The sequence below is a fragment of the Hesperophylax consimilis genome, chromosome 12 (assembly GCF_061612785.1).
Source record: "Hesperophylax consimilis isolate HC1 chromosome 12, BYU_Hcon_1.0, whole genome shotgun sequence".
Classification (NCBI taxonomy): domain Eukaryota; kingdom Metazoa; phylum Arthropoda; class Insecta; order Trichoptera; family Limnephilidae; genus Hesperophylax; species Hesperophylax consimilis.
This window is the reverse complement of record NC_142847.1, coordinates 33,771,820-33,785,939: the sequence shown is the minus strand read 5'-3', so window position 1 is coordinate 33,785,939 and position 14,120 is coordinate 33,771,820. Positions and strand designations below refer to the sequence as shown.

At 37.1% G+C, this 14,120-nt stretch overlaps 1 protein-coding gene across 3 annotated transcripts in view; it reads right to left on the bottom strand.

Moving 5' to 3' along the window:
• Positions 1–7,212: 7,212 nt before the first annotated feature.
• The window catches only part of Atg18a (Autophagy-related 18a), a 93,514-nt gene continuing 86,606 nt past the window's right edge, over positions 7,213–14,120 (bottom strand). The window contains exons 8-9 of one of the 3 annotated variants that reach the window (XM_089638354.1): positions 11,339–11,398; positions 7,213–9,791 (exon numbers count right to left, since the gene is read on the bottom strand). In XM_089638354.1, the coding sequence (XP_089494480.1) occupies positions 9,682–9,791; positions 11,339–11,398 (170 nt within the window). In that variant the 3' untranslated portion in view covers positions 7,213–9,681. The remainder of the gene's footprint in view (positions 9,792–11,338; positions 11,399–14,120) is intronic. The other 2 variants (XM_089638356.1, XM_089638357.1) reach the window with 2 other exon arrangements.

The following is a 14,120-nucleotide window of genomic DNA, read 5'->3' as shown; positions in this document are numbered from 1 at the left end:
ACTCAGATAGCCGAGCCGCCAGACTCCTCCTATCTGGACTGCCCGGGCTTTACCCTCGCAAGCAAATTCCGACTGAAAGGAGGAGTCTGCCTCTATAGTCGAGCTGACGTCAACTGTGTGCGACTATTGAGTCTGGAAAACTCCAGATTCGACGTAATGTGGGTGCGCGTCAATCTTGCCAGTACGGCAAGATTCTACGCATGTCTATACCGCTCACCGAACCATAGCGAATCAGACACTTCCGAGCTCTTCAAACATTTGAGCGATACTATTGATGATCTCTTGCCCCGCTACCCTTCGGCCGAGTTTGTTGTTCTGGGGGACTTCAACGTTCATAACGAACCATGGTTGAAGTTCTCAGGCCCAACGGACTCGGCTGGCCGACAGGCGGAATCCTTTGCCATTTGCTACGGATTAGAGCAATTGGTTCAGGAGCCTACAAGGGTTCCTGATGTCCAGACTCACCGCTCCAATCTGTTAGACCTATTCTTAACTACTGTGCCACACGGTTATAAGATTGACGTCACAGCGCCTCTGGGATCATCTGACCACTGCCTAGTGACGACATCAATCCCCGTTAGCCTCAGACCAACCAATGAGAGGCTGAGGAGAAAAGTGTGGCACTATAGGTCAGCAGATTGGTTCGGTATGCGGGCCCATTTCAATGCTTTTCCGTGGTCAGCTGTTTGTTTTCGGACTTCGGACCCTTCAAGATGTGCCCAGGAGATTGGTGAAGTCATCAAATCGGCGATGGATGGCTTCATACAATCGACTACTAAAGAAACTGGTGTGGGCTCAAAGCCGTGGTTCAGTCGACAATGCTCCGAAGCAGTTCGACGAAAAAACGCGGCTTACCGAGCCTACAACACATCTCGAACGCCCGAAAGCAGATCAGCATACAACAAATCGGCAAAGGAATGCAAGAGAATCATCAATAGGTCAAAATTCGAACACGACCTGCAGATCAGCAAAAAGCTGGCTGCCTGCCCGCATGGCAGCAGAGCATTCTGGTCGCTTGCGGGCTCAATAGGTCGAAATTTTTGCAAACCCAGTTTGCCACCTCTTACCAGACCTGACGGCTCACTAGCAAACACCGCCACCGAAAAGGCAAACCTTTTAGGGAAAATGTTTGCGGAAAACTCGACCCTCGACGACGGGGGTGCTGTTCCGCCGTCGGTTCCTCACTGCGGCTTCTATATGAAAAAGCTGAGGATCCGGCATCGGGATGTACTCCACGTCATACGGGGGCTCGATGTTAACAAAGCTAGTGGACCTGATGGAATACCTGCCCTGGTATTGCAGAGGTGTGCTGCGGAAATAGTTCCAGTTTTGACAAAGCTCTTCAAAATGTCCCTGAAGTGTGGCACTGTGCCCTCTGGTTGGAAAAAAGCGGTAATTCACCCTATTCCCAAGAAAGGTGACCGCTCCAACCCGGCCAACTACCGCCCCATAGCGATCACATCAGTTCTGTCCAAAGTGATGGAACGTGTGATCAACGACAAACTGCTCACATACCTCGAGAAGAACAAAATTATCAACGACCGTCAATACGGATTCCGGCGGAACCGCTCGTGCGGTGATCTTCTCGCTTATGTGACGCATGTTTGGGGGCGGTGCCTGGAACGTCACGGTGAGACCCAAACGGTCGCACTAGACATATCCAAGGCCTTTGACCGGGTCTGGCACCGAGGACTTGTCAACAAATTGCATTCTTACGGACTTCCCGCATCCCTGTGTACGTGGATTGCTGACTTTTTAAGGGATAGGTCGATTCAGGCGGTTGCTGACGGTTTCACCTCTTCCTCGCACTCCATAAATGCTGGCGTCCCACAGGGATCGGTTCTGTCTCCGACTTTGTTTTTGTTGCACATCAATGACCTTTTGACATGTGCACCGATTCACTGTTACGCGGATGACAGTACAGTTCATGATAGCTTTTTGTTTGACAAGCCCCCAAAGGGCACACAAACTCCAACGGCTCGGAGGGCTTTGAAGCAGAGAATGGACGGTTATCTCGAGAGTATTTCCTCCTGGGGTAAAAATAATCTCGTCGAATTTAATGTTTCAAAGACCCAATCCTGTCTGATTACGTCTAAAAGGGATCCAAATGATAATCTAGTCTCCTTCAACGGAAGCAATCTTCCGAACAGGCCTTCCATTGATATGCTTGGTGTAACTATAAGTGACCAGCTCAGGTACGGGGGCTCCATCGAAGCTAGAGTAAAGTTGGCCTCTCAGAAGCTGGGCGTACTGTACAGGGCCCGCAGATACTTTAATAGTACACAACTGCTCACCCTGTACAAATCGCAAGTGCGCCCTACTGTCGAATTTGGCAGCCATCTCTGGTCTGGAGCCCCAAAATACCTGAAAAAAACCCTTGACTCTGTGCAGAAACGGGCGGTCCGTTTGATAGATTCCCCAATCTTAACAAACGGACTGCAATCTTTAGAGCACAGGCGTCAGGTAGGTATGCTGTCCTTGTTCTATCGGTATTACAATGGAAGATGCTCTGAGGAACTAGCGTCATTGATCCCTTCGGCACCGGTGCGTAGTCGGGATACACGCCAAACGCGCGCCCAACATTTGTACACAGTTGACACTTGTCACATGAGAACGGGTCGCTTCTACGATTCGTTCTTAAGTTCAACAGCTCGGCTGTGGAACGAACTGCCGGCCTCTGTGTTTCCTCCCTCCTACAACATGGGACTCTTCAAGACCCATGTTCACTCCTTCCTCTCCACAAAAAGACCCTCCACACAGCATCCCCAAAGATGACATAGGCCCTGAGGGAAATTATTTTCTTCAGGGCCTCCTGTGTGGATATAAAAAAAAATAAAAAAATATAAAAAAAAAAAAAAAAAAGATGAATTGTTCAAATTCTCCGAAACAACCCGTCCTAACATTTTATTTGCTAGGATTTTACAAACTCATATTATATTTCACTGAACTAACCTGTGAACGTTTTTTTGGCATCCTGAAAAGGACTTTGAACCAACAAGTGTTTGTAATTATTACCATATGAAAACTGCACACACAGTACTTACATTTTGGAACATTTTCACATGTATTTTTAATCAACATTAAAAAAAATATATAGAAAGCGTAAAAAACCCCCACCAAATACTAAATAAATTGAATTTGCCGCTATTGGAAGGAGGAATGTCAATGGCAATATACTGAACAATGGGGTTGGACGTATTATTAACCATCCAGCGGGCGCGCTGTCGTAAAATTTACGACAGACGCGCCTTATCGCTTCCCCCACTCTTACCACTTAGTCGTAAGCGTCGAGCTTCGAGATATGCTAGTCAAATCAAATCAAATGTCAATCATTTACCGCAATATATAAGTGCTGAATTACGGGATCAAAGTGAATTACGGTCGGGCAGTTGAACCGATAACAGAAAAAGAAAATAGAAGCTTTCCAAAACGCGGCGTTCAGAGAAAGTCAAATATTTTTATTTTATTATTATGTATTGTAGAAAGCAATCACTTTGTGGTTTGACATATCGCACACCCAGATGAAGAGTAGTACAACTCAAAATACCTCTTTTTTCAGGAACAGCAAAAAACATTTTACTCGATTTTTATGTGACCGATTAAAAATATTTTTATATAATGTTGTATGTTATTTTACTAGGATATTTATTTGCTCAATTACTTATCATTAAATACACGTATCACTTGTTTATTAATTAATTTCGTGTTATTTTAGTATTCGTGACTAAATCATTGTTTAATAATTTTATCAACTCAAATTAATCAACTATTATGAATTAGTAAAATTAAAATTACTTACTTTTGTAAACAAAACCGGAGTATGTGGAGTTGATATGTAGAACGCCCGAGAAACAAGACAGGTTCAATCACGAATACCAAATCAACTAAAATAATTCACGCTTTATGACTGCAGTTAATCACGAATACAAAAGTAAGTCGAAATAATCCAGTCTTTGTGCGTATTGACAGCACCTTCCCCTTATTATTGATGGAGATTTAAAACAGGTGTCTTGGTAGTTTGTGTAATTTTCGACGCAGATTCCGAAAGTCGCAATAACTCAATTTTGAATTATTTCGAGTTGTGCTACCCTTTATCTAGGTGTGCGATATTTAAAATGAAATACAATACTTTTTGTTTTAAAACCACGAGTTTTCAATAATTTTTTGAACCGACCGGTTTCGCTTTACTCAAGCATCTTCAGGGTACAAATTATTACTAGACAAGACTTTTTTTTAAGTGCTGCCTATTATCATTTTTCATAACCTTAAAGAAATTCCCTAACATTTTTATAGAGAAAACACCACTTACATGGAGAAAACTCGATGACGTAAAATTTACAACAAGCGCCCGCTCAAGGGAAATTTCTCAACGCTGGAAGGTTAATATTATAGGGTATTTGGTTAAACTCACATGCTCATTCGCCCAGTCTTAACCATTCCACTGTGCCGATCGCAATCTGTATCTCTAGATAGTGTAAAATAAATTCGCATTTGTTTGTGCGCTTAGCTCTTCTAAACTACATTTAGAGAATTTCTTCCGGAAGGTTTACATATGTAATAGGTGCATATTATATTTATAGAAAGTAGAGAATAGTCGATGTTTTATAATGTAAAAAAATATTTTCGGCAACTACATTGCTAACACTGTCTAAACCTTAGGAGATACATCAAAATGATGTACTACAGAATTGTATATCTTATAAACGCCTACAGAAAAGTCCATCATGGTATATGTTTATCTCCTAAGGATAACCCCCAGCAAGGCCGGGTACGTGTCAGCTAGTTATTGATAAATAGAGACCGGATTATATGCAACAAAAATAGCCCAAAATATGCATGCAAATATGCAATAAAAATAGCTAAAATATGCACGAAAATCCATAAAAAGGGTCAAAATATGCAACATGAAATAATACAGGAAGTCGTATTTTTACATTTTTTTTTATTTTAGTAAGCTATTAGTTCTCAAGGATAACAATTATATTTTCGAAAATATCAATTATAAAATGTATTTAACAATAAAATTTAGAATTTACCTTTAAAAACGTATATGACTAAGTACTGTTCTAAATGTTCTGTAGACAAATTGTGTCTACGATCGCTTAATATATTTTTGTAAGCGGAAAAGGAACGTTCTACGTCTACTGATGTGGCTGGACAGAATTTAAATTTGGGTGCGATTTTTTAACTTATTGTTCCGGGCTAAATTTCACCTGCCCCGTTGATGAAGTTATCAATTTGGCACAAAGGTTCAAACCCTGGGTTATTATTCAGTATGTTTTCAAATTTTCCTTTGAGTTTACTCGGGAATAGCTTTGGCAACGAGGAATTCATAAGGCGAATTTCCTTCATAACCAGAATAGATGCATTCAACGCCAATCCATGAGTTTCAAGCGTTTTTATACTTGCAGGTATGTAGGCGAAATGAGTGGTAATCATAGCTAGGTTTTTTTAATACTGGCGTCGTCAAACGATTCTTTGCACTGGAAAACTGCCAAAGCCTCTGCACTATCGAAGTCATTGATAACACCCTTGATGGCTTCAAAATGTTCATGGTAAAACATCGCAGCTTCGATCCATGTACCCCAACGTGTTATTACTGGCTCAGGAGGTAAAGGGATATTTGGCAGTTTTTCTTTGTAGGCCTTTATACGAGCAGGCGCCTTAAGAAACACTTTCTTTGCTGATGAAATCAGGTTATTTACATTCGCAAACGTGGATCTCACTTCTTCGGCGAGTCTGTGAATTCCGTGAGCAAAACACGTCACATGAATCAAATTGGGATAAAATACTTGGAGGGCTTTGATCATATAGGGGGCAGCATCTGAGAGCAACAGATACACATTTTCAACCGCAGAAGATTCAGGAAAATTTTTTTTTATACCCTCATTCACAAATCTGGCGATCGTAGAATGATTTGCCTTTTCAAGTTCTCTGCAGGCCACCAAATAGGAAGGTGAAGGTTCAAGTTTTAATGCACCAACAATCAAATTTGCAATGTAACGGCCGCAAGTGTCGGTGGTTTCGTCAGCTGAAATCCATATGATGTTATCCTTGAGTTCATTGCGTATTTCTTCCAGCACATGTAGATAAATTGATGGTATGTAATTTTTATGTAAAGTAGATTCATCCGGTATATTTTGATTTAGGCAATATTTTTTGAGAAAATCCTTCAAGGCAGGATTTGTCAGTTTGTATAGAGGGATATTGCTTGCAAGAAATGCTTCACATAGATCCATGCTAAAGTGATTTTGTTGTTTACCTTTGGAGGTTACTTCACTGTTACTGCTACTTGCCACTGTAAAAACTTGTTGTCGTGGGCCCTTCTTCTGCACTCCTGCGATATGAACACTGGTTTTGACATGCTGGTCTATTTGGAACTTTTTTGTGCTAGAAATGTTTTTCTCGCAAACTCGGCAGTATAAAACTTTTCCGTCGTATGTAAATATTCCAGGATATTCAGCTATCCACGTATGGGCACTTTTTTATCAGGGGGCATGGTTCACTTTCACAATGTACAACTTTGTGCAAACAAACAAAACACTAGACGAAACTCTAAAGAACAGCGCGTGCGACCAGTCAAAAACAAAATTCGCAATTCACTGAATTACCATAAAAATATACCAAATCACCCCTCATACGAATGAATGAATTGTTTTCGGCAATTAGCCGAATAAAGCCGAGTAGGCGCGAGCGCAGGCGAAGATGAGAGAGGTTCCCCCCCCCCCCCCCCTCCGGCCGCCGGCCGTAGCGATCAGTAAGATCAGTTATCAGTTCTTCGCTCAGCTTCGCTGGCCGCACGCCTTGCTATCTAACGTCTATAGTGTCGCTATGTGAGGCATCTGAACGATATCAAGCGTAAATATGCAAGATCTCAAATTATTTGCTAAAATATGCAACTACCGCTGAAAAGGGTCTAAATATGCATTTGCATATGCAAATATGCAAATGCATATAATCCGGTCTCTATTGATAAATATCAATAAATAAGTTTGAACATACGCCATGCTGTAGCTGTTAGTACTGCTTTGGGGTTTAGAGTTATAAAATGTCATGTCAATATTGATTCATCTTTCACATAATACCTCCTCGCTATCAAGCAGAAACCCCGTATTGGAAATAAAACCACATCATTATTTTATTACATGTCATAACAATGAAATATTCATAAGCAATGAAGTAATCACGTCAACCAAGAATAATAAAAATACATTATTCAGTTTTGTGTAAAAATTTTATTTCTTTTTTTTTGCAACACATGAGCAGCAAAATATAACATACATACACAATGTACTGCACCTCAATACCAATAATTAGCGTCTGTTGACGAAGCTTGGGACAAAGTTAGGTTAAGAGGTCTATGTACAGTTACAGGACAAATAAACTAATAAATTAGATACTGAACATAAAAAGGTGGAGTCTACAAGGCTTCAATAAGAAATCAAGCTAAAGAATTAACTTATTATAATGGCTGCCAATTTAGCAACTACAGAGGTGATTAAAACAGTAAAGAAAAAAGCCTTAAAAACTGCAAATGAGTTGGTGAAATTATCCCACTCTTGTGTCAATTGTCTGCCATGTATTGAAAATCATTTTTTAAATATTTTTATTATAGAGGAAGAATCTATAGAAATTGCTGTACAAGATTTATCTTAAAATATATGATGGTTTAAAATATTTACAATAGAATTTTGAAGCGCAGTTTGTACCAAATGGTAGATATTATTAATTAAAGGTTGTACAAATTTGAAAAGGGTCTCTTTCGAGAAGGAAATTTAAAAATATTATGGTAACTCTGATTTTGGTCCATTCTGAATGAATTTGGAAAAAAGAAAAGTGAACAAGTGATGCTGTGTTTCAGGAACATCCTGAAAATGATACAACAGAGACAAAGAGGTAACCTAATGTCGAAGAGAGATACGTTGATCATTTTATTTATATTTTTACAAGAACTACAACCTACCTAATATTTTACCTTAGCATTTAGAAAAAAATCCATTCAATGTATTCATTATTTTTATTAATAAAAATAAATACATGATAAAATGTTTAATTAGATATTTTCAACAAAATAAAATATTTAAGAGGGTTACAAAATATTTGTAGGAAAAAATACATTCATAACATTTAAGATGTAAATCCCGCCCCAAATTGGTAGCGAATGATTTCCATTGCATCTCTCTCACTCCTTAATAATTAAGAGCAACTATTTTACTATTTACAACTCCTCTATTTTATATATATATATATATATTATTTTTTTGGCGCATGCAGACAGCAATCTATAACATATCACAACGTCTAAATTACATAGTTGTTGAAAGCTCTGAAGTTATATGTTTGCTCCGAACTGGCGTAAGTTTATTCCAGTGACAGATGAACTAATCCGTCCTTTCCTTAAGTATTCCACAGTCATACATCCCGTGAGATCCGAGAGCAAACTAAATCACATGTCTTTTTATAAGATTTTTATTCATAAACTTGTTAAAAGTAAACCTCAAAAGCTTTATCTGCAGAAAAAAAAAGCCTTAATTTTTTTTTACATTTAGTGCGTTGAATTTAGATTGCAACTACACTGAGAAAAAAAGGATGCTTTCCTTGAAAAAATAAGAAATATTATAATAACTCTAAGTGTTATTATTACTAGGTATTCGTGGCACCTTGATACAAAATGACAAGGTGTGTTTGTTACCTAATCATTATTTTATTAATATTACATTATAATTTAAAATTATTTACATTTTTTTATGATAGTTTTGTCATAAGTCTTAAAACACAAGTGTTTAAAACAATCCATTCATTCACATTGCTAGCGCTAGCTGACACATTTACGATCCATATTATACAAGACAAATTTATATAATCCAAGTAGAATTAACTAAAACTTCCTTACTGAGATATCCCTGCGAAGATCCATCCACATACTTAACTATTATGATGACAACAAACCACGTGTAACAGCGCCGCAAGTAAAGTGAACATTAACATGTTTATATTATGAACTGGTGATTCCTGCCACTCCGAGTCTTTCACTTTACTCGAGGCCCTCATTCAGCTGATAAGACAATCATCAATTATATTATGTTATTAAACAATTCAGATAATTAAACAAAAATAATAATAAGCAAAAACAAAATGAAAACTGCGCAGAGTGGTTATACATCAAAAAAATGTTTAAATCCCCCCAAAAAATCTATTCAGCTGCATAAACAAAATGAATTACATCAGCATGTCAAAGCAGACTTCCCAAGAGTGGCTACAGAAATATATATTTTAGGGGGATAACAGTATATGTATATAGAACTTTTTGATGTTAAAAATCTCCGCGATCTTCATTTCGGGCCTGAATTACAAAATGATTCATTTCCTACAAAGTCAATTTTAATCCTTCTCGAATCACTTAAATAACGTTATTCAGTGATAACTTTTTTCATCCAATTCATTTACTAATTTGCCAAATGTTCTCGGACTGAATCTATTTTGAAATTCAGACCTTTAAGAAAACACAAAATAAGTTAAAATAAATCTATTTTTGTTTTTGTTGAGGAGCGGTAAAGTAATTTCAATAATAAAATGATTGTTGCACAAAATGTTGTCATTTCAATGTTTGGCGATAGTCTTTAACACTGTGGTGGGGAGTCCAGAGTCCGCGGGCTGAAGGGGCTGAGGGGGTTGAGGGTCCTATTCGGAGCCCTGGGTGACGGGGGGGAACTCCCGGTCATCGTCTAGCTTGAAGCCGCCTCGCGGGGGAGAGTCGGCGGCCGTGGTCATCTCGTGGAATTTTTCCGACTCTGCATTGGTCGAAAGGTGGCCATTTTGCAAGAAAAGTGCATGTGGTTAATCTCGAGTTGTTCATCCAGACAAGAATATAAAGTGTATTGCTTCGTTTAGCGCTCTCCATATTTAAAATCGCTGTTTCCGAAAAGACAGACAAAACAGCAGACTGTAAAATTGTACATGTATCTAATTTTTGACAGTCTGATTATTTGAGCATTTTTCTGAGACATCAAAAATATTAGTATTTTTGTAATCGGCACTAAAAAAAGCAAACACTTCAGGAAATACACATAAATCAAATTATAATCATAATTACTAAAAACAGTCTACAAACAATGGAAATATTTGAGACAGTTTTTATATAATTAGGTTATACTTGATTACACTTGTTAAAAGATTAATTGCACGAAATAAATACACTGTCCATATTTATTCATGAATTAGTTGCCTTATTTTAACAGTAGAACTGAATTATAAATATTAAATAATGGGGTAATTAATATTTTTTATTGAGGAGAATGATTTTAGGATCACTACACTATGTAAAAAAAATAAATCAAACTAATAAGCATATAAAATATATATATAATGGGATACAAGCGAATGCTGGGTGGAATGGGGAGGTACTGAACAAGGATAGAAGGCGATGTTGTGAAGAGGGGATGAAATACTGTAACACAACTCAATAATCATTATTTGTAACTATAATTACTTTTAAATAAATAAAAACACAACTTTTGCGTATAAATTTATATGGATGGCTTCGTTCTTCGTTCTTGAAAGAGATAATAATAATAATGTGAAAATTGTAAAAAAATCTACCAAAAAATATAAATTTCTAACACACGCTGACATTTATATTTAGACACTTGTTTTCAGTAAATAAAGTCTCTAGTAACAATTACACTTACTACAATAATAATTGAGTCAATTTGCTCCCTCATTATTCTACGAGGTGTTGGTTTGTTTTAGATAGAAATTGGTGATTGGAAGAAACAAACTTCTGTAGCGACTCCATGTGGTGGTGAAGTAGATACATACTAAATATTGCTGCGTCTGACAACACTTGTCTTATTTTTAAGTGATTTAACGATGATCCAGAACATGGCTATTATTCTGTAAATCACCCATAGACAAAAGGAACGCTTCTAGATCACTGGGATTCTTTATTTCCAATTATTATAAACTGAAACAATACATTGTTTCACAGTATGTAAGCTCCCAAGTGAAAAAAACAACTTATCGAAACAATCTAGAAGCAGGTTTTGTCTATGGATTGGCTTTAGAAGAATAAAAGAAGCGACAATCGGTATTGGATTAGATTGGAAAAGCTATTTGCTGCCGATAAGTTTTGTTGTCGGGTGATCCGAGGTTGGGTGTCGAACCCGGCACTCACGGCTTACAATCAGAGGAGAATCCCCTTGCACTGAGATAACGAACAAATTAAAATGACTTTATCTTTTAACCGTTATGAGAGAAGAGAAAAATGAGAGAATTTACAAAGGGGGATCTTTGGTGGATTGTTTAAATGTTTTGCTTTTGATTTTTTCAAAATACTGACCAGTACCTGACATATGATCGGGGTCACGCCCGCGGAGAGCGCCTGCGTACGTGTTGCCTCCTTGAAACACAAAACACTTTACTACAAACAGAACGCAACTGGCAATAGCCGCCGGGCCACGGGGGCTGCCCGCCAGGGGGGTTATAGTAGCGTGGTGGAGCGCCCGGGATCCTCGAGGTGGCTGCTCAAGTTTCAACATTGAAAACAAAGGTTTATTTGTCCTACTCCCAATGTACACAATCTACATTCAATTATGTTAGGCATCAATCCTATCATTCAAACCATTCCTTCTTCAATTTAACCCCTCAGGTCTTTTGACATTTTGTTGTCAACTTACTTTAAAAGATCTGTCAGATTCATCATTTATTTAGAAATATTCCCGGGTGAGATAAATTTTGATTTAAAAAAGAAAGGAAATATATCATTATTTTTAACTTGTAAAAATACCATTTAAATAAAAGTATTATAAAGGTTACTGTCACTAAATAATAAATTCCTAAACTTTGACAAATCTTTCGCAAACACGCAAGCAATAGCGGTCCATGACTTTTTGGAATATATTATAATCATTTCTAATGAAAATGGTAAATTTTTAAATGCAAATACAAAGCGTGGTGTTACCACTTTCTAACACTGCTTAAATCATGTAACTGACAGTAACACAAAAGGACTTTTATGAGTCCATATCAGTTTCGGTCACAAAGTACTCAAGAATACTCTACTGCTGTCGGTGTACTGTGTGCTGAAGGGCTCAAAAAGGCCCCAGGGGTTAATATTCTAATTCAAAATGCAAAACACATTAAAATATAAATTTACATTTGTAGTTATAAAAACGACTCATTCATCAAATTTCATACCAACCAGAGAACCATCCATGTCATCATGTACATTGGTTAACATAATATTTTATATTGATGGTATTCAAATTTCATTTAACAATCTCCTCCTTGCTAAATCTAATTTCCGCTGAGATTATGTAGATATTTTCCTGCAAAATGAAGTGTTGGTCAGTTCAATCCGGCTTGTCTTTTAGCAGCTGTATGATTTGTGTGTTTTCTATTATAAATTGCAGAAATAACTCTTTTATGATTACCACGTTATTAAGTAATGTATTTACAAGGTTTAAATATATTTATTTACAAATATCATAAAAACCTAGCCTTGAAAATAGCTAATAATGTTATTATTGAATCCAAATGCAATGAATGTTGTTAACAAATATATACACACTTACATATTTAGATTTATACCTATTTCTGTGATGGTTGTTTATTGAAATGGTGAGTCTTTCTGTGCTTTCTACCACTCGTGCCAAAGTTTAGGACAATCTTGAAGTGTTCATCGTCAGGGCAATTGGACAAGGCAAGGCTGTTTGAAACATTTTTTCAAGAAGGAGGAATAACAGCATAACTTAACACTCCAACAAACAACCGAAACAATATTATTGGCCGTGAAAATCTTAAATCATATCTATACAATTCTGTATTTATTTTCCTGAAAAGTAAACATTGGTTACATCTTCAAAAGGGTCCGTCCGTCTTCAATGATGGTTACGGCTAATGACTAATAAAGTAACTCTAATTACTCAGATCTCTAAACTACATTTTTAAAATGGGAAATAAGAGATAAATGGGTGAGGAAAGTGAACAGGAAAGAACTTATAGAAACGGGATCAATATTTAAAAAAAATAATAATTTAACATAAATAGTAATTTAAAAAAAAACACAGAGAATAATACAATGAATAAAACATTTAAAGGTACATCTCGTAAGTAAAGGAATCAACTTGTTTCTATTCAAATGTACGGCAAATTGCATCGCAAAAAGGGCAAAGTTTTAGAACCCAATTTACTTTTTTCATTTGCCGCTGGTTATTGTTGGCTATGGCAAGAAGTAGAATCAAAATAAACATTTATAATCATTAGACAAAAAAATAATCAATCAAACGAACCCGGCTGAGTCTGTTCAGGTTCGAGGTTCATTTGGCAAGCGAGAAAAACAGCTGAAAGATCTAACTACAAAAGCGCGTTAAGCCTGGCTACCAGTGCGTACATCTGCGTGCAGTGACACTCGTGATTTCAGAAAACAAGACTTATTTTCTATGGAAATAACGTATATGTATTTTGCCAAAAGTATTATCGTGTTTATTAAGCCATGCTGCACTTCCTTTGGCCAACTATTCGGATAGATTTACACTGCCCATCATCTGTCCAGCATCTGCCCTGATCATATACACTGTAATGCCGTCCTAAACCTTGGCTAAAGAAGGAGGAAGCGCAACACGGCATATAAACCCAAAAATTAATCACGAAGAAGCTTCTTTTATCTAATTTCTTTTCCATTAATAAAGTTGGATATTTAAAAAAAAAGCTTTATACAAAAATACACTGCACGCCTTATGCACAGCTGGCAACAAATAAAGCTAAATAATGTGGAAAATAAATGAAAAATCTAAAAATAATAGTGAAAGGGAAGTATGTTGATGATGAAATGTGTATTTGGCACACTTTATAATGGTCACAAGGAACAAACAAATAGTTAGTCCACAACTGGGAAATGGATTAGAAACACAAACAAACCATGTCAGTGAACAAACAGTCCAATAAAGAGTGCGTAATTTATTGCTGGCCACACTTTTATTCTAGCTTATTGCTGCTGGATTCAAACCAACAATGAACTTTAGCATAATCTTAAAGTATGCTTGTTAACATTACAATAGCTTCATTCAGGCAGTAAATCTGTACCCGAGAAGCATACGGAGCAACTCCAAAACACCAAACGT